This window comes from Chionomys nivalis, chromosome 3, assembly GCF_950005125.1.
Source record: "Chionomys nivalis chromosome 3, mChiNiv1.1, whole genome shotgun sequence".
In the NCBI taxonomy this organism is placed as follows: Eukaryota; Metazoa; Chordata; class Mammalia; order Rodentia; family Cricetidae; genus Chionomys; species Chionomys nivalis.
The window spans coordinates 60,336,012-60,357,600 of NC_080088.1; the positions used below are offsets into that span (position 1 = coordinate 60,336,012).

General features: G+C 43.6%; 1 protein-coding gene across 22 annotated transcripts in view; it reads left to right on the forward strand.

The window, feature by feature from the left end:
* Kalrn (kalirin RhoGEF kinase) overlaps window positions 1–21,589 on the forward strand; it is a 615,547-nt gene that overhangs the window by 344,801 nt on the left and 249,157 nt on the right. For 15 of the 22 annotated variants that reach the window (XM_057764996.1, XM_057764997.1, XM_057765012.1 and 12 more), the window contains exons 16-19: window positions 6,743–6,862; window positions 13,746–13,964; window positions 15,980–16,129; window positions 18,154–18,268. In XM_057764996.1, coding sequence (XP_057620979.1) covers window positions 6,743–6,862; window positions 13,746–13,964; window positions 15,980–16,129; window positions 18,154–18,268 — 604 coding nt within the window. The remainder of the gene's footprint in view (window positions 1–6,742; window positions 6,863–13,745; window positions 13,965–15,979; window positions 16,130–18,153; window positions 18,269–21,589) is intronic. The other 7 variants (XM_057765000.1, XM_057765016.1, XM_057764999.1 and 4 more) reach the window with 1 other exon arrangement.

A 21,589-nucleotide genomic window follows, 5' to 3' on the forward strand; every position in this document is an offset into this window, starting at 1 on the left:
TTCCCACCACCATAGTTACAACTGACGTGGCTAGAACTCGAGGAAAATATTCTATCAAGACTCCTGAGGATTAGACTAACCTTGACTTGTGGTACCCTTGCAGAAGGTATTTTGATGACACCCACAAATGAGCCTCCAAAGCAAGCAGAAAGCAGTGAAACATGGTAGAGGGGCATAGTTCAGAATATACAGTATGGGCTTCATTCTCCAAAGAGACAAAGATCGTGGCCATGCAGTCTGTGAATGTATGTAATGTACCCAGATTAACAGGCAGCTTTTGAAAGTCATTAGCTGTTGTAATAGGAGCGGTGGGCTAAGTTCCTAGCACCCAGCCGCCCGCATGGCTAGCTTATGCCCCGAAATAATTACACGGAAACTGTATTCTTTTAATCACTGCCTGGCCCATTAGTTCCAGCCTCTTATTGGCTAGCTCTTACATATTGATCTAACCCATTTCTAATATTCTGTGTAGTACCACGAGCTGGCTTACCAGGAAAGATCTTAACCTGCGTCTGTCTGGAGTGGGAGAATCATGGCGACTCCTGACTCGGCTTCTTTCTCCCAGCATTCTGTCTGTTTACTCCACCCACCTAAGGGCTGGCCTATAAAGGGGCCAAGGCAGTTTCTTTATTAAATGAAAGTAATTCCTCCATCATTTCCCCTTTTTTTGTTTAAACAAAAAGAAAGGCTTTAACTTTTTTTTTTTTTTTTTTCTTTTAAATCACTGCCTGGCTCATTAGTTCCAGCCTCTTTTTTTTTTTATTTTTTTATTTTTATTCTTTTTTAATTAAAATTTCCACCTGCTCCCCGTTTCCCATTTCCCTCCCCTCCTCCCAAATATTGCCCCCTCCCCCCACTTCCCTCCCCCTATCCCCACTCCTCTTCTCCTCCCCCCACACCATTCCCTCTCCCTCTCGATACTGAAGAGCAGTCCAAATTCTCTGCCCTGCGGGAAGACGAAGGTCTTCTATCTACTTCCAGGAAGGTGAGCGTCTAAACAGGCAAAGCTCCCACAAAGCCGGTTCATGTATTAGGATCGAAACCTAGTGCGATTGTCCTTGGCTTCTCATTTGCCTTCATTGTCCGCCATGCTCAGAGAGTCCGGAATCAACCCATGCTTATTCAGTCCCAGACCAGCTGGCCTTGGTGGGCTCCCAATAAATCAGTTCCACTGTCACAGTGGGTGGGTGCATCCCTCGTGGTCCTGAATTTTTGCTCATGTTCTCCCTCCTTCTGCTCCTCATTTGGACCTTAAGAGCTCAGACCGTTGCTCCAAATTGAGACTCTGTCTCTACCTCGATCCATCGCCAGATGAAGGTTCTAAGGTGATATGCAAGATATTCATCAGTATAGGATAGGGTCATTTCAGGTTCCCTCTCCTTAGTTGCCCAAGGTACCAGCTGGGGACATATTCCTGGACACCTGCGAACCCCTCAAGAGTCAAGTCTCTTGCCAACCCTAAGATGGCTCCCTTAGATACGATATATACTTCGCTGCTCCCGTATCAATCCTTCCTATATCCCAACCATCCCAATCCCCCGAGCTCCTCCCATCCTCCCCTTCTCATGTTTCTCATCCCATTTCCCCTTTGCCCCATGCCACCTCACCCGCAAGTTCCCAGTTTTTGCCCTGCAATTTTGTCTACTTCCCCCTCTCCATGCGGATGACTATATGATTTTCTTTGGGTTCACTTTCTTATTTAACTTCTATAGGATCACAAATTATATGCTTAATGTCTTTTATTTATGGCTAGAAACCGATTATGAGTGAGTACATCCCATGTTCCTCTTTTTGGGTCTGGGATACCTCACTCAGGATAGTGTTTTCTATTTCCATCCATTTGCACGCAAAATTCGAGAAGTCATTGTTTTTTACTGCTGAGTAGTACTCTAATATGTATATATTCCACATTTTCTTCATCCATTCCTCCATTGAAGGGCATCTAGGTTGTTTCCAGGTTTTGGCTATTACAAACAATGCTGCTATGAACATAGTTGAACAGATACTTTTGTCATTTGATGGGGCATCTCTTGGGTATATTCCCAATAGTGGTATTACTGGATCTTGGGGTAGGTTGATCCCACATTTCCTGAGAAATCGCCACACTGATTTCCAAAGTGGTTGCACAAGTTTGCATTCCCACCAGCAATGAATGAGTGTGCCTCTTTCTCCACAACCTCGCCAGCAAAGGCTATCATTGGTGTTTTTGATTTTAGCCATTCTGACAGGTGTAAGATGGTATCTCAAAGTTGTTTTAATTTGCATTTCCCTTATCGCTAAGGAGGTTGAGCATGACCTTAAGTGTCTTTTGGCCATTTGAATTTCTTCTGTTGAGAATTCTCTGTTCAGATCAGTGCCCCATTTTTTTATTGGGTTCATTAGCATTTTAAAGTTTAGTTTCTTGAGTTCTTTATATATTTTGGTGATCAGACCTTTGTCTGTTGCAGGGTTGGTGAAGATCTTCTCCCAGTCAGTGGGTTGCCTTTTTGTCTTAGTGACAGTGTCCTTTGCTTTACAGAAGCTACTCAGTTTCAGGAGGTCCCATTTATTCAATGTTGTCCTTAATGTCTGTGCTGCTGGGGATAAACGTAGGAAGTGATCTCCTGTACCCATATGTTGTAGAGTACTTCCAACTTTTTCTTCTATCAGGTTCAGTGTGTTCAGACTAATATTGAGGTCTTTAATCCATTTGGACTTGAGTTTTGTGCATGGTGATAGATATGGATCTATTTTCATTCTTCTACACGTTGACAACCAGTTCTGCCAGCACCATTTGTTGAAGATGCTCTCTTTTTTCCATTGAATACTTTTAGCTCGAAAGGCTTTAACTTTAACATAGTAAAATTACATATAACAAAATGGTTATCAGCAAGAATTACAGTTACAATATTTATATCTATTTTATCTCTTATCATAACTAAGGAAAACTATAACTATCTATCCATTCTTCAACTCCATCAAAGACTCCAGAAGGATATAATATTACCTAAGTAAACAAGAAATCCAAAACTCTAGAAATGACAGAGACATTTCGCTGCCTGGACAGTCACTCAAAGTTCCTCTGTACCGTTGTGGCATCCATCTTCAGCCTACAGGCCCATAGTATCCAGCAGACTCTTCCATGAAGCAGGAAATTCCAAAGACAGTTCAGTCACTTTTTGCTGTGTCCTGCAGAATGTCTCACAGACTCTTTTATGAGTCAGGAACCCTGAAAGAACATCTCACCTTTAGGCAAGTTCAGCAGTCCTTTTCTGTGAGTTCTTTGTGTCCAGTTTATGCAACAGTCCAGGCATGAGCAATTTCATGCCCAAATGGCTATCAAACTCCATAAGGAGCCTCTTCGATGCCCATCATCCTCTTGAAGTAGATTGGTGCTGCCAGGAGCAGACGTGTCTCATTATCATGAAAAGCCCTAAGTTATTAAAACATTAAATGTCATATTCTGCAGTCTTTGAAAGATATGAAGAATGCCTTTCTAGCTGAAATATATCTCTATATATCTAGAAAATCTAACTAACATGACTACAAGCTTGACAATTATTGATGATTATCCATTAACAACCTATATCTCCTAATTATACATTACATTCTTAAGTGAACTACACAATCACAATACCTTAATCAAGAGCAGAAATACATATACATATAACAAAATGCAAATTATTCATACCTATATCATATCCCCCTTTAAATGTAAAAGAACAGTTATAAACAATATTCGGGAACATGGGCGCAGTTTTTTCTCTCCAAACTGCTTCCTGCTGAATGGGGGCATCGTTAATTAGGTCCTTCATGGTATAATCTGTGTGCCAGGGTCATCTCAGTTGGCAGTTGAATGAAGTAATTTTTTGAGGGTGTTCACAGCAACCTTTCAGGAGGGCGTGGTCTATCATACCATATTGGGATAGAAGAAATCCACAGGGTCGCATCCTCTGTGAAAACAAAAGAAGACCCTCTCCAAAGCATCATATCCTTAGACCCATATTCTGAAATCATAATACCCTTATATCCATTCTGGTTTAGCTTAGCAGCCCATATAATGAAATGTCTCTCAGCACTTAGCTCCTTTACAGTCAAAAATTTTAAAGAAAACACAATAATACAAAGAATCCAGACTCTCTGTGAATTTTCCATTTTTACGTGGCTTATTTTTCTTTATTTCTTTTAATCTATAACTATCTGTACTCTGTCTCTTTAAAGACTTTACCCCCCCCTTTTTTTAAGACATTAACTTTATTCTTTATATTCTTTTTCTTCTCTCTCCCAAGCCTACGTACATTCATCCAACACTGTGACTCATTTAGTGGTCTTTTATGTCTGAATCTGTTTTATTGTGAATCTGTCATTTTTTTACTATCCAGGAGCATTTCTTAAAATGTTAAGCAGTTCTTAAAAACTTAAGTTGCACCATGTACAGGTAATACCGTACCGCCTGTGTCCTGCTCAGTCCAAACCTTAACTGCGCTGTTATTATGGTAATTATGGTAGTTCCTGCCTGAGACCAGCACAGTTTAGCATGGCGGAGCTGAGCCCTCCTGCCTCAGAGCCATTTGGTGCCCCTGAGCCACACACAGTTCCAGGCACACAGCAGTCCACATTGCCATCAAGCAAGCCATAGCACTTTACTCCAAAAGATCCATTCAAAGACTCTGTCTCCCGCAGGAGCCAGACAGAGATCGCAGTGGCGGCACAGCCCAGAAAGCCGGCATTTTAAAACAGCCAGTTTTTTCCTGTTGCTGAGTCAGGTCAATTTCTTTGTGGCACGCAACCCACAAACAGCAAAAAACTGTCTTGAATTCTCTCTCTCTCCTTTTTAAGCCCTCTCAGGTTTTACGTGGAGTTCATTAGCACGTTGGGTGCCACTCTGTTGTAATAGGAGTGGCAGGGCTGCGTCCCCGGCACCCGGCCGCCCGCATGGCTTATGCCCCGAAATAATTACACGGAAACTGTATTCTTTTAAACACTGCTTCGCCCATTAGTTGTAGCCTCCTATTGGCTAGCTCTTACATATTGATCTAACCCATTTCTGATATTCTGTGTAGCCCCACAAGGTGGCTTACCAGGGAGATCTTAACCTGCGTCTGTCTGGAGTGGGAGAATCATGGCGACTCCTGACTCGGCTTCTTTCTCCCAGCATTCTGTCTGTTTACTCCACCCACCTAAGGGCTGGCCTATAAATGGGCCAAGGCAGTTTCTTTATTAAATGAAAGTAATTCCTCCATCAATTAGCACCTCTATCCAGCCAGCCACAGTCCACCAGGGACAACAAGGATTTTACACATGCATGCCGAACAGTTATTTCCTGCCGCTAATTACAGATTGGCATCTCATCCACAATCTGCCGGGTTGGCCATGAGTTAACAATTCCGTCCAAATCACCCCGCTCCAGCAGGATTTATCTCTCGTGTTGTCTATGCACAAAAGACATCACTCAGTTTCTTCTTGGGAATGAACTTTGCAAGATGCCTATGAGAGTTACGGGGCAGAAGACCAGGCATAGCATTTTCTAGTTGTTCATCAAGAAAGTGAAGGGAAGTAAAGAGCTTAAGAACAAACCTGGAATAGGTTGCAGTGTCTTCTCCTTTACAAGGAATGACACATGGATGCTGTACACCGATTTTAAAATTTCAAGAACTTTTTTTCCTCAGTGAGCAAGTTTCCCTAGAAAAGAAGATGCTTGGCAGTGTTCTAGTGACCACACACCAGGTAGCTCTTTGGATTGGTTATTTGTGCTTATCCTGATCATTATAATGTTTCTAGGCCCTAGAAGGCTCTTGACTCCCTCTCTCCTGGTACTCCCCACTTCAGGTGTCTCCCCCCCTTCTGTACTTATTAGGAAACCTAAAATTGTATTCAGACCACTGGGTAATTTAATTTGGTTATACTTTGCTTTCCCTTTGAAAATTATCTGTTGTGTGAATTTTTCTCGCTTTCTTTTTCCTTCCTTGGAGCTGTTGGCTCCCTCAAGCTTATATGCTCTTGTTATGTAAGGCGGAGGCAGTAAGGATCTGCTGCTCACATGTGACTTTGGGTAATCTTCATTACTCTCAAAACATTGCTAGGCAGCAGCTATTATGTGAACTGTGTGAGATTAGAATTTGATTAGAAGATTGCTCTAGACTTTGGGGAGTTCACATTTTTAAGCGGGAGGTAAGTATAGGTTGAAATAACGGAAAAGTCATTCTGTGGAAGCCACATTAAAGTGATACAAGGTGGCGCAGTCATACTGGAGGAAGGAAAGATTGTTTCTAACAAGAGGGATGAAGACAAATTCAAGAAGTAGTTATTTGACTGGACCCTTTAAAAACAAGGAAAAAATGAGTTGGGGAAGGGGAAAGAATATAATCAAAATAATACTGTATTTATTTCAATAAATAAAAACAGAAAGAAAAAGATGCCCACAATTGGAATTTAATTATATCATTCTCTGCTCTAAAAGACCTTTAGACATGAATAAAATACAGTCAGAAGAAACAATGTTAATTTGGTGGGGACACCGGGACAACAGGGTGATACAGGGAGGAAGTGACATGTGGAGCTGAGAATAAAGCTGGTACATAAAGCACATGGCTTATGACAGCAGACTGGGAAGACCCGGACGATAAGCATTCTGGATCCTTTCTGTCCTCTCTTTAGCAGAGAATAGAAGATAGCCCTTTGACTGAAGCACGCATAGGGAAGGCAACAGCTCTGGATAAACTCCAAAGGGCTATTCACCTGTGTGCTTCTCCAAACTCCCTAGGTTCTGGGATGGATCCGCAATGGAGAGTCGATGCTCAATGCCAGCCTGGTCAATGCCAGCTCTTTGTCTGAGGCGGAGCAGCTGCAGCGGGAGCATGAACAGTTCCAACTAGCCATCGAGGTAACACCCAGATCTGAATGCATTGTCTTCTGCTCCCCTTTTTGACTCTGGGTCTAGGTGGGATGGCTATCTGAGATGCCACCATTCCCTCAGGTGGAGGCATAGTGCAGGCACCTCCTTCACACTCAGGTATGCAGAGTGCAGGTGTCTTTCTGCCCCGAGGTATCAGGAGAATCTTTGCTGCTTGTGGTGCCTTAAGGCCCTGGTGCAGTGAGATTTTTGCCTATTACAAACTAGGCATCAGGTGAAAAATGCAAACAGAAAGGCTTCCAATTGAAGACAGTCAGAAGTGAGAATAGGCAGGTGTGCAAGGCAATAGTAAAGTGGAATAAGGCTTTTAAACACCTGGATTCTAGGTTGGAATTTGGCTCTTCACAGGGACCACAACAGACTGTACTATATGGTTTACGTGGTGCAAGTGGCTGTTCATTAATGCTAGCAGAAGCCATATTTGAAGAACAAACTGCAACTCAAAATTTACCAACTGGGGCTTCTTAAAATTTAAAAGAAAATTCCACTGAGAATAAAGTAATGTTGCCTTGCTTTAAATAATACCTTCAATTATCTCCTACTAGGACCTTCTCCTTCCAGAGTGGTATCTGAGAAAGAATAAAAATGGAGCATGGAACTATATTAAAAGCAAAATAAGTTCAGCACCAGTGGGAAAAGAAACGAATAAAAATCTCAGCTACTTATTACATGTGGTTCATTGTAGAACTTTGCCTGCTTCTGAGTGTGTGGAAACTATAAAGGGGCTATTTTCCTTTAAAATTACCACTAGCAAAACCTTTTACATAATGATGGCAGAAAAACAATGAATTTTAACTATCTGTGCTCACAAATGTCTTTTAATGTAACAATCCAACTGATTGCTAGCCCTTTATAAACCAATAGTAATTGAATTCAGCCATTTAATTTTCCAGAAGCCATCTTATGTGCATATAAACATGGCATTAAGACGAATGACTTGTTTCCATTAGATACTTGGTATCTTCTTAGGAACTATTGTTAGCCTGTAAGTGCTGTCCAGGATTTGAGATTGAAAAGCAAACAGTATGTAGCACATGAGACCATAAGCAAATCACTTGCTACAGGAGAGTTATCCAGAAGCAAGGAGTTGTTGTTTTTTGTTTTTTGTTTTTTGTTTTTTAATCTCTGTTACAGTTTACTGGCACTCCCCCAAAGCAATAGTGGTGGAACTCCTCAGGAGAGACCTAGATTGGGGTTATGATCAGGTACTTAGTGGTCAAGTGGTTCCCAAACTGTGAGTTAAAACCCCATTGGGTCTAAAAAGACCCTTCACAGGGGCTGTATATCAGATATCTATATTATAATTCATAACAGTAGCAAAATTACAGTTGTGAAGTAGCTACAAAATAATTGTATAGGGGTCACCACAGCATGAGGAACTGGTGAAGGACTGCAGCATTAAGAAGGTTGAGAACCACTGGTCTACAGGCTTGGGCAGCCATAAGTGCTAGGCAACAGACTAGGGGCATGATAGAGAGCTGTGGAGGATTTCAACAGAGATGAGTCTTGGTCTTCTTCCTCCTTGGATAAGAATATTTGGGTTGGGTGATTACATTCCCAGTCTCTTACTCAAATATATGACAAGCTGGGCCAAGTATCACAGCACACTGAAGTGTCTCGGTGAGCCATGAAAAAGAGTGGGTAAATGTTTCCACAGTGTACTGAAATACTAAACTCTGTATGGCTGTGCATGCAGTTCATTTAGGGAGATGCTGCATTGTTCCATAGTAGAACCTGACTGAGTAGAAATGTCTGCTAGCCACTCCTGGGCTTTTGTGGGATTAATGCTAGGATCGATGTCTGTGATCTCAAGGATAGCAGAGCAGGTAGAACTATTAGAACATCTTGGTGATGGAGGTCATCAGGTTGTGGTATAGCTAGATAAACAAGGAGCGCAACCAGAATTGTTCTTATCTCCTTCTCCAGACAGCCTCTGGTCCTCTGTAAACTAAGTTTAGACTGGACTCTGCATCAGGAAAAAAAATATGCCAGAGAGGGTGTGAGCAATGTTTTTTGAGACAAAGGCTCCCTCTGTAGGCCAGGCTGACTTTGAACTCACTATGTAGCCCAAGCAGGACTCAAACTCATGGCTGTCCTAATGTTCAACCTCCCAAGTGTTGGGACTACAGGCATGCATGACTACACCTGGCCAGATGCAAGCCTCTTTAAAGGGAGTGTAAGTAGCCTAGTGTGGCTTTCTCTCTGTGCTGGTGTTACTGCAGGCCTTTGTGCTGATTGCTGGAAGGTGGGGCAGGAATATAATTTGCTTTCAAGAAAGAAAGAAAGGAAGGAAGGAAGGAAGGAAGGAAGGAAGGAAAGAAAAGAGAAAGAAAGGAAGCTCAAGAGTTCCATAAGGAAAATAAAATAGTTATTGGTGAGATAGTGAAGCAATTTGTTATATAAGCTTAGACATTTTTAAGAGTAAAGAGGGTGCCAAGTGTAGTGACCACTCCTATAATTGCAGTACTCCTGGAGGCAGAGGCAGGAGGGTTGCAGAGCTAGCCTAGGCTACATAGAAAGACCCTATCTCACACAAAACAAAGGGAAAAGGGAAACAGAAGGTTATTGATAATCAAGCTAGAAAAGCAGTCGTACGATGGAATAGTACTAGCCAAGCCAGGATAATGCTAAGCCTAGCTTTGGTGGTTTCCCTTGAAAGGTCAGAATTTGTTCCTTATACAGCCTTGTTTTGGGGGGAAATGTCCCCAGAACATTCCGAATAGAGAACCAAACAGTATCTCAAAGCAGCGTCACTTATTAGCAAACGGGATCCTTATTTGTTAGTGCCCTGGATGCAATGACGTGTCTTCAAGAGCTGTGGCCTTCATAGAGAGAAGCTCAATTTAAAATCCATTTTTATTTGAACTCCTCCTGCGCATTTAAGCATAAATATTATACTGGAAAAGTGGTTAAGAATGCATAATAAATTCAATTGATTTAGTTCAATTATCTTGCACTTCTGCCTACTAAATATTAATGTCCTTGATAATCCACATCTTAAAACTGTGACATTCAATAGGATTAGATGATAAGGAGTAATAGTAAATGCAAAATAATGACTTAAGCTCAACAAAGCAAAGATTATGCCACATGGGTAAGGATTTATCATTTAGGAAATTAAAGAGGAAGGCGGACTCAGAACTGTTACAGAATAATGAGCTTTGGAGTAAAGGGCAGAGTTTATCACGTGACACAAATTATAGAAAAGTCAAGGTTACTCCGAATTCTCTGAGGGAAAAACATTAAAACAAGTTTATGATGACAATTATATGCTGGTTTTACACCATTAAGGGCAGCAGAGATAATTGTCGGTATCACTGCTGTTCATCTGGAGAACCTCCCGTCAAACGGAAGATGCTGTAGAGTTCATTCTAATACTAGAGAACAAGTAACTAGCTGTAAAAGAATCTAATTGTGGGAATAGGTCAAACCTGAGTCTGCTTTTATTGTTTGCTTTTATTGTAGGCTTTGAGGCAAGTCATTTAGCCTATATGTCTTAATCTCTGAGATGGAAAGAAAATCCACCTCATAGAAGGGCTTGTGTGAACCAGGAAAGTCAATGCATAATCACAGGGCCCAGCAGAGAGCACACACACCCTTAGAGAAGTGATAGCCATTTGAATGACCCCTCCCACCACACACACACACATACACACACATACACACACATACACACACACACACATGCACGCACTGTAACAGTTTTACCTTCTAAGCAAATGGAACCTCCAGGAGTTTACTAAGTGAAAAGGGAGTTCAGAGAAGGGAGATGTTCCCTGGGTTTCAAGCCATATGATAAAGCTCATTGAAGAAGGGCAAATTTAAGATGAGTTTCAAAGGACAGGTGGGCTAACAGGAGCTTGGGGACATTTATCAAGGACAAGAAAAAGGAAGAGCAAGGCAGGAAGGTTTGTGGCTTGCTTTCAGGAGGTTTAGGGGTGTACTAAGTATTGTGAAGCAGTTACAGACCATATCGTGGAGGGCTATTATGACAGCCAGATTGGACCTAGTTTTGAAGCAGTGAGGGACCCACTGAAGACTTTTGAACCGAAATTAAGGGGTGGTACTGTCAAAAATAAAAGCTTTAGGGATGAAAACAGTAAGTCACTATAATACAGGCACTTCATATTCCATCAAATTAAATAAAGCTGCCAGAAATGTTCACGATGAACTGGGGATGTGGCTCAGTAGTAGAATGTGCGTTTGGCATGTTCAGGACCCCAAGATAAATCCTAGCACCACACATGAAAAGGAAAAGAAAAATGAAACGTGAGGAATGGGTTTATGCATTTATAACTGGAAGGCAAGAAAATAGCCATCTCTCCCCCATAAAAATGCATATATGAAGTTGTGAGGGCTGGGCTGGGTTGGAGGAGTAGGGAGGAGCAGTCAGGAATGAGGTCAAGGTTGTAGTTCTAGGTGGCAAGGAAAATGAGTAAGAATAGACCACCAACTCAAGTGGCCAGTAACTTTGGGGACCTGTTTAAAGAGATGGGTTTGGCTTCTGTCGAGGGTTGGGCATCCACCCTGTAGCAGATGGAGTCACCGCCTCAGAAGGGTAGAGGTGGGCTTCCTCACAGGAGATGACCATTCCAGAGGATGATTCGACAGTAAGAAGAGGGCTGCTAGGACTCTCCTTCAGAGAGGAACTGAAGCCAAGGGGGTAGTTAAGGGCTCTGGAGACATGAACAGTCAGTGAGGGATGACCTTGGCACCTCTGTGTTTAGGAAACAGAACAGTACCAGTAAGGCAAAGACAATCAGGGACTGGTAATGGTTGTCCCGCCCTTTAGTCTACTTTCTCCAGCTTCGTTTAGCAGTGAGTAGCCCAGCACTGACATAGTATCAGGACTGTAGCTCTTGTCAGGAGGAACGCAAAGGCACAAGGCCTGGGATGCTCGCAGAGACTCGCAAGCAGAGGTGCTGCAGGTTTGGGGGGTGGGGAGCACATGGAAGCTTTATAGACTGAGCAGCATATAGTCTGGTGAGGGGGAAAGGCAGGTGCAGTGGGCACCAGGGAGAGGTTTAGGTAAAAAATGAGGGCGGTCACCCTCAGACTCAAAGAGAGCTGAATAAATCAGCTGTTAACAATGGTCTCTGCCCTGCTATCGAAGCCGAGTAGAAAGGATTTCGGGAGTGTCACTGTGTTTCTCGCCACCCTTGTGCACCATGAGCTTAGCCAGCACTGTTAGCTGGAAGGCAAATGGTCACAGCTGAGGTTGCAATGGCTTCCTCAAGTCAGCGGCACTCTGACTTTCTCACAGGATTGTCCTAGTCAGGGACACAGTTGTTGTGATAGATCACCATGACCAATGTCCTAGTCAGGGACACAGTTGTTATGATAGATAGATCATCATGACCAATGTCCTAGTCAGGGACACTGTTGTTATGATAGATAGATCACCATGACCAATGTCCTAGTCAGGGACACTGTGGCTGTGATAGATCATCATGACCAATGTCCTAGTCAGGGACACTGTTGTTATGATAGATAGATCACCATGACCAATGTCCTAGTCAGGGACACTGTGGCTGTGATAGATCATCATGACCAATGTCCTAGTCAGGGACACTGTTGTTATGATAGATAGATAGATAGATAGATAGATAGATAGATAGATAGATAGATAGATAGATAGATAGATAGATAGATCACCATGACCAATGTCCTAGTCAGGGACACTGTTGCTAAGCTTGATAGATCGCTATGACCAAAGCAGCTTGGGGAAGAAGGGAAAAAACTTACACTTCCTTCTCACTGTTCGTTACTGAAGGAGGTCAGGACAGGAACTCAAGCAGGGCAGGAACCCAGAGGCAGGAGCTGATGCAGAATCCATGGTGGGTTGCTGCTTACTGGCTTGCTCATCGTGGCTTGCTCAACCTGCTTTCTTATAAAAACCCAGGACCACCAGCCCAGGAATGGCACTTTATCCAGTCGCCTGGGTCCTCCCATATCAATCACTGCAGGCTTGCCTGTAGCCTGGTCTTATGGATGCAGTTTCTCAGTTGAGGTTCCTCCTCTCACATGGCTTCAGCTTGCGTCAAGTTGACATAAAACTAGTCAGCACAGGAATAACATCTGTGTTTTGTCTTGCAAAGTTTGAACCTCATCAGGGAGTGGTTGCTTTTGTTTTTTTCTGCCACCTGGTCCTCCAGCTAGGTCCCCCATGCTCGCAGTTAAGGTGCAGAGCACAGATAGCCAGAATCAGAAACCATAAAGTAAGATCCTGAAAGCCATTGTAGATAACAATGAGACCCTGCCTTGCTCATTCTTGGCTGCTGCTGGCTTCTTTGGTGGAGTAATTGTGAGGTAGGAGTTGGGGTGAGGGGTCAGGGTGACAGTGCCCTGCCAACCAAGTTTACCCATTCTGCCAGAAACCTTTTCAATTGATTGCTAATGTCTAAGAGTGTGCATTGCCAGCTGAGATTTGTGCGACGTGTGTTTGGGGGGATGGAGGGAAAGACATGCTTCTTTAATCTGTGAAATGGTGCATCAGCAATCATTGAAAGTTCAGTGATGAACAATATTAAGATTAGATTTGAAAGGGAGATTAAACAAAATGGTCATGTTTCTACACAACTTCTGGTTCTCTGTGAACTGAAATGTCCTTAAAATCTAGGGTAATGAAAGGAAAAAGTTAAGAATGGGGCCAGGAGTTAGCATCCTGAGAGACGAATGAAAATGTATGATTTCCTTTTGTAAATGTGCTTTAAGAGACAATAATGTATATTAATCGGCATGACAAATGGATCAGTCATTTAAAGCTCTTTAACTTTTCTGCATCCTTCCAACCACACCTCACTCCACCCCCTCCCATATCACACCTGGGCTGCTCTCCTTCCCTGGCGCCCAGTCCCTCTTTCACGCCACTTCCTTGCAGAAGACGCACCAGAGCGCCCTGCAGGTCCAGCAGAAAGCGGAGGCACTGCTCCAGGCCGGCCACTACGATGCCGACGCCATCCGGGAATGTGCCGAGAAGGTGGCCCTCCACTGGCAGCAGCTCATGCTAAAGATGGAAGACCGGCTGAAGCTAGTCAACGCCTCTGTGGCCTTTTACAAGACCTCCGAGCAGGTGAGGGGAGGCTGTGAGAAGTGAGCTGAAGATGGAAGAGGCTGTTTCCTATCTCACACTGTGGCCCAGCATCGAAAAGCCAGGGCTGTCAGCACTAACCTTTGAGAATAAAGCAGTGGCCTGTGGGGACACTGCCATTGGCTTTCTTATCTTTACAGCAAGGAACCATGTGGGGTTTTTCTTCTGTTTTTTCCCTAAATTTCTCAAACTCATCAGATCAATATGGAGGTGTTAAAGTAGAAACTGGGTGTGATGAATACTAGATTTGAGCAGTGTATCAGTCAGCTGTTGTCACAATAGTGCTGTGTGACAAGCTACCCCACACTTGGCAATATACATTGGCCTTTGTTTTCTGTTGAAATATCTAAGATCCAGCTGATTTCTCTGAGCTTGGTATATCCAGACTCCAAACTGCACCTTGCATCCAGCTCGTTTATGTGTCTTTTATCCTTCCTGACCAGCAGCTACTTAAAATACATTCATAGTCAAGAATCCAGAATCTCCTTCACAAGACCACTACAAGCCTTTGATTCTGTCCTGTTACCAAACAGGTCTCAAGTGTCTTAGTCTTAATATTTCTGCATCTTTGTTATCTATTTTCTCAAGACCTGCGCTTGTCTGCATGCTTTGTGTCTTGTATTAAAGGAAGTAGCAAAGGTGGGGCCAGACAAGTCACCTCGAGGTCAGGGACAGACTTCTTGTGACATGGCAAGCATGTATGGCTGTGATGTCATCCAGCTGAGTTGATAATTCAGTGACATTCTATCCAAAAACCACATCTTTGGGTGAGGATATAGCTCAGTTAGTACAGTGTTGCTTAGCAAGCCCTTCATTAGAATTTCAAGGTCACCCTTAGCAACATAGAAAGTTCAAGGCTAACCTGGACTTAATGATTGAGACCTTATCTTGAAAGTGATCATACTCTTTCCCAAGAGGTGTGACTTTTTCAGAGGAGGCCAAGATGGTTGCAGCTGCTCTCCCTTGCTTCTGTGTCCAAGAAGTAACCAATGCTGTTGATGGGATATAGAGGAATTCAGATTTCTGCTTTCCATTTGTTTGATTGTTTTTTGCCACCTTAGGGATGGAATCTATCTTCTGCATGCTAGGCAAGTGTCTGCTGGGTCCTTATTTTCTGTACCCTCGCTGCAATGACACAAGGCTGCCATGAGACTCTCGCTGTAACCCTCGGCCTAAATCTCCCTCTGAACTCTCTTTGAATGCTCTGATCTCTTCTGAGGTCATTTACAAGGTCACTCAGCATGGCCTCTGAATTCTTATAACTGAAAAGAAAAAAAATATATCTTTGAGGTTAATTCAAATGTATTCTCCCTCAGAAAGAAATATGATTTTATAATAGATGTCCTAAGGATGTCACTGCCTTATGGTAGGACTTTGAACATCTGTCCCCAGGGGAGTAGAAGAATGACTTTTGCTTATGGCCCATAAATCACACAAGAGAGGCAGCTTTCCCCTTTACCACTGCTGAGGTTCCTGACAGACAAGTACAGATGCTGAGGCAAGTCACTGAGTCTCTTTTCCAGGCCTGGTCTACATAATTCATAATTATCATGAGATTAAAACAATATAGCTATACAATATATACACGTGTATATATTGTGAGATGCATATGATATATGTGTGTATATGTATGTGATATGTCATATGTGTGTACATATATATATATATATGATGTATCATGTTGAAGCTCCCTAAATATCCAACCTATTTCTTCATTTCTTACTCTTCATCATATTCCTGGGTAAAACTATCAACTCCTATAGCTTAAGCCATCAGCTGTAAAGGGTAATTCTACAGTCTCCATCCTGAGCCCATCACAGTCACAAGGTTCTCCAAACATCGATCTCTTCAGAGTATCTCGGCAGTGGTGGCCGCTCTGAATCTCCAGGCTGAATTTCACATGTAGAGCATCACTGTGTAGAGTTCTGTTGCTGAAGTCAGCAGCAAACACTGACTGAGCAGCTCCTTACTGAAGCTTTTCTCCCGTGATTCACTAGGTGTGCAGTGTTCTGGAAAGCCTAGAGCAGGAGTACCGGAGGGACGAGGACTGGTGCGGTGGGCGAGACAAGCTGGGGCCGGCGGCAGAGATGGACCACGTCATCCCACTGCTCAGCAAGCATCTGGAACAGAAGGAGGCCTTCCTGAAGGTCAGAGCACACTGCCACACATGGTCTCAGATTCCTGCCACACTCTCTCCTCTCACCAGCGAGCACCCACCTACTGTTCCGTCAGGGCTTCCCCTGCCTCTGGCTTTTCCTGCCTCTCATGTAAAAAGGGAAGGGGCTGGAGACTTATCTCCCAGGTAATTCATAAAGTCCTAAGATAATACTTTAAACACTCACTTCTTTCATGACACTTTTGGTATCATCAGGTATAGGATGCACTATTATTGCCACTGCCGTGTTAAGGTGTTCCACCATCACATGGTCACAAGCTTTTACTCAGCTACATTCAATTTATAAAAAATAATTTGCTCTTTTTCTCTTTTGTGTTACTAGAGATTGCACACGAGGCCTCACGCCTATTAGGCAAGCACCCTGCCATTGAGCAATAACCCTAAAATGATCTTTTGGCTGAAGAGCATAAGCCTACTCAATAAAGTTATTAAAATGAATCTTGTAATCAATAAATTCCGATACTATTTATCAATCTAATCATTTTCAATTAACAACAAATACCAGTGTTTATTCTGTGTAAAAGCAGAAACATTTCCTGGGGGGTTTCTGATACAGCCCTAGATTGAACTAGGAAACCCTACCTCCTCCTCTGGCCTCCTCACATGCATGTGTGCGCATGTACACTCACACACACACCTGCACAATATAGCACATACATGTGTAAGGCACACACATACACAGAGAGAGAAAAGTAAAGATGATTTCTTTATAAAATTAAATGATTCATTTAAAGAAGAAAGAAAACCTCTTGGACCTATGTTTTTCATATAAGCTTAAAGCCTTGAAGAAAAACTCCTACCACTGTAGGAAATCGCTGCCCAACACACACACAAATTTCTGTTTGTTTTCATTGATTGAACCATCTAGAAGTCCTTAGCCTTGGACCTCTGCTGATGGCTTCCAATTCATGAGCCTTTGAGTTCCCGTCAGCTTAAAAGTTATATTTATTATATAACAGTCATTGAAAGTATATAATTTGTATGCTCAAAAGCTAAGTAGAAGACGATTTTAAAATTTAGCAGTTTGATCCACAGATAATTTATTAATTTTAAATTAATAATCAGGTATGTCCTAGTTTTATAGCTATGGAAAATTATTTTTAGGGAAATTCATAAATTATAAGGGCATAAGGGACACTAGACATCCTCTGTCAGTGGATCTAAATTCTAGGTCTGAAGTACTTCCTTCCTGCTGCTCTTCCAGCCCTCAGTCCCACTCATGAGGAAAATGTGACCTTCTCCACCAGCCACTGCTGATGGTCGTGTACAGTGGCTCTGACTCTTTCATCAAGATTAATATTTCCCAACAAGAGAGTTATTTGTTAGGTCTGGAGAGTTGGCTCAGTGATCAAGAGCACTGACTACTCTTCCAAAGGTCCTGAGTTCAATTCCCAATAACCACATGGTGACTCACAACCATTTGTAATGAGATCTGGTGCCCTTGGCCTGCAGGCATACACGCGGGAAGAATACTATACATAGTAAGTAAATAAATCTTTTAAAAATATTTTTTTTAAAAAAATGAGAATATTTGTTAGTGTTATTTAGGTAAGGAGAACGTGATTGGCACTCAAATAAATTTGAAAATTGTTCTTACATTTAGATTTAGAATTATATTAACAAGTGTGTTTGCTAAATGTACTATACTAAAGTGGGTTTCTGTTCCCTGGGCTTCCACCAGGGTTCATGTAAAAAGTATTCTCTTGTAGAAAAAGAAAACCAGCCTGGGCGTGATCATTAGCAATGACCAGGCAGCATATAGATAGTGAAGGGCTGACTGATTTCTGTCTGAAACAGAAAAAGAAGCACTTGGTTTAAAGAGAGCTCAGAGCATGGGAATTACTGTCCCTGTGAGCTAAAAGTGGCCTCCAGAGCTCTGCTCCCTCTGGGTCCCTGCAGCATCCTCATCACCAAGTCCTTAAGCCTTCTGAAAAGGCGCTTCTTCTTGTGTCCTGGATTCCACTGGAGACGGACTCACTTCTCTGTCTCTCTTAGGCCTGCACTCTGGCACGGCGGAATGCTGAGGTGTTTCTCAAGTATATCCACAGGAACAATGTTAGCATGCCCAGTGTTGCCAGCCACACCAGGGCACCCGAACAGCAAGTAAAAGGTGAGTAAGAGGCCTGCCAGGTCACTTTAGATGCGCCAGTGAGAGACCCACGGGCCCTTCTCTCCTTTTCTCCCTCCGCTCCCTCCCCTGCCTGTAACAGGCTGTGTACCTAACCCTCCATGATCTCAAGTTCCCTGGTGCTTCTCCTTTAAGAAGAAACAGTCTAGTATGAAATGACATGAAACCAGCCCTGGTGATTCACAGTCAGTTTTTTAATGTTCAGAAAGATTTCCCCGAGTTTTTAAAGTGCATTTGCAAGTCCTGGACCACACTGCTTAGCAGAAAGGCTGTCTAAACATTTTCTACACAAAACATGGAGTCCGGCTGAGGAACGCTGATATCACGTGGAAGCTAATACAAAGGGAATTTCCGGCTCCCTCGGATCTACAGAATCTGTGTTCTGTATGCAGAGAGGGTTGATATAACTATTGCTCTAGGTCATCTTTATTGCCTCTGAATTCTATGAAGTCTGTGAGTATGTGAAAAATAGCATATACCATTTAAAACTATTTATCATCTGATCACACTTGGTCTTAGCCATCGTTTCGTTTCCCAGTGGTCACTCTTGCCATACAGAAACTAGCCTTCATGCATTTCCTTGTCCAGTTAGAAATTCACAGCTCTGGAGAGGAAGGCTGACACCATGGTCAGAATGGGGATCAGCGGCCTTGATAGAGTTCTCTTCCCTGCTCAGATCACTCGAGAGTTGGGATGATCCAAATCACTGGAAAGAGTTAAACAAGAGGAGGAACCCGAGCTCCTGCCTCACTTGTCCTTTTGTCTCTGAATGAGACCCTGTAGTGGCTGACTCCATGTCGCCTTCCAGTACATCTCAAAGTATATGTTCTGACCTCTGCAGATGGCTGATTGGGTGAGGCCAAGCCGCTGAGAGTCCACACTAATACCTCCACTGTGTGGGGTGGGTACCCAGAGGGGGCTGGATCACTCACACCTCCACTGTGTGGGGTGGGTACCCAGAGGGGGCTCCATCACTCACACCTCCACTGTGTGGGTACCCAGCTGGGGCTGGATAACTCACACCTCCATTGTGTGGGGTGGGTACCCAGAGGGGGCTCCATCACTCACACCTTCACTGTGTGGGACGGGTACCCAGAGGGGGCTGGATCACTCACACCTCCACTGTGTGGGATGAGTACCCATCGGGGGCTGCATCACTCACACCTCCACTGTGTGGGGTGGGTACCCAGAGGGAGCTGGTAAAGCTCCATCTGTGATAGCTCTTGGGAAGGGGGAATAGTGACACCTGAAATGCTTGGAGCCGTCCATGATTTGGACTATGTTGTTTACCTAGAGTTTCTGCAGGTACAAACGCTAAAGAGATAACAACTTCTTCTACCCTCACCTACTAGAAGCAGACACTGTAGGCAAGACCTCCTATTTCCCCTTGATCTGCTGCCTGGATCCAAATCCAGTGCCACATAGTCTAGAGTTTTAACACAGGAGCAGATTGCCGAACAACCAAAAACTTCTCTGTGGCCCGCCGTGAGCATCTTTTGTCCAGGTGATGGTATGTTGCAGCCATCAGTATGCCTAAGCTCAGCAATGCAGCTGTCTTTCAGACTCCAGATGTTGGCTTACGTTTTTGTCTATTCAGTCTGAGCTCTGAGTCCAAGGCTACCCAAGTGCCATGGTGCTAACAGGGAGGCAAGGGGCAGGTCAAGTCTACAGACACATTTCAAACTCCTGTCTGTGTCATGTGGGTTAACAACCAAGTCCCTTGATGAGCCACAAGTCAGTCTGAGAGTGAGCAAGTATGTTTGATCACTCTGGGAAGGAGCTGAAATTCCCTACTGAAGGCATCTATGGTGAGCCACTGAAGCCTATGGAACCCCGCAGCCTGAAAGGGGTACAGACAGAATCTATCCTTGGAGTCAAACCTCCAGGCACAGGGGCAGTGAGGAGAATTAAGGAATAAGTAAAATCAACAGAAACTATTAAGTACAGACACTGCAGTTTGGGTTGTACCATCTCGGTAAAGTTCAATAATATGTATCTGACATCCACCAGGGACCTGGGAGACCAAGGGTAGATAAGGGTGTGGTCTCGGGTCAGAGGATCCTGCCTAACCCCAAGCTCTGCTCCTTCCTATCTGAATGAGCCTGAACATGCCGGACTGCCTCAGTTTCCTCATCTGCAAAGGGGGACAGTAAAGATACACACATCATAAGTATCATAAAAATGTGCCTGACACATAACGAATGCTTAATAAACCGATGATCTATGTCCTCATCACTGTATATTTTACCAACATTTAATAATTTGCAGAAAACAAGAAGTAGATATAAAACAAAATGCATTTTCTTGCTTCAAGCATAGATCATATTATTTAAAACACTTAAGAAATCAATCTATGGCCAGGCGGTGGTGGTACACACCTTTAATCTCAGCACTCAGAAGACAGAGGCAAGTCGATCTTTGAGAGCAGCCTGGTCTACAAAGTGAGTGCCAGGACAGCCAGGGCTGTTACATAGAGAAACCCTGTCTCAAAAAATAAATAAATAAGAAGGAAGGAAGGAAGGAAGGAAGGAAGGAAGGAAGGAAGGAAGGAAGGAAGGAAGGAAGGAAGGAAGGAAGGAAGATAAGGAAAAAAAGAAACCAGTCAATCAATCAAGCTAGCAAGCAATCCAAGTGACGAGATAGTGTTAAGAGAATAAGGAAACAGATGAACACTCCCTATGGCTCCTGTGGCCCCTTTGTCATGCTGACTGCTTTACTTAATATGCTCATAGTATCATTAGGGACAGCATAAGATCTTCCAGCCTTCCTGAGGATCAGACCCAAAGCTGTGTGGAGTCCGGGCCTAAGACAACAAGTAGACCCTGGTGCAGCCCAGTTTCCACCCAGCTCAGAAGCGGCAACAGTGGCTCTGCTGTTAAAGTGCCCTGTGTTTGACTCCTGTGCAGGGCTGAGATCGTGGCTCATTATGTGGGCTGGCTGTGTGTCCTCCCAGCATTCTCACTACTGCTCAGCTCCTCCATAGCTCCTCAGGAATGCCTGAGAGCTCTAGCAGAGCCCACCCATGCTTGCCAGCCTCCAGATCAACTGCGTCAGTTGTCGCCTTAGGGGCTCACTTTCCAAAGCCTCTTACAGTAAGGACTGATGAATGCGAAGAGACTCTGGATCTGTGTGGTCCCCTGACAGATCCTCAGAAAGGGGTCCCAACCATGCTCTTCCCACGCGTGGTCCCCAGGGGAGATGTGTCTGTCTCCAGGTTTTATCCCCTTCCTTCTGATGCTATCTATATTAGTCCTACAGGGAGGCTTGTAAGTCCCTCCCCTTGGTAGTGGGACTGACATAGTT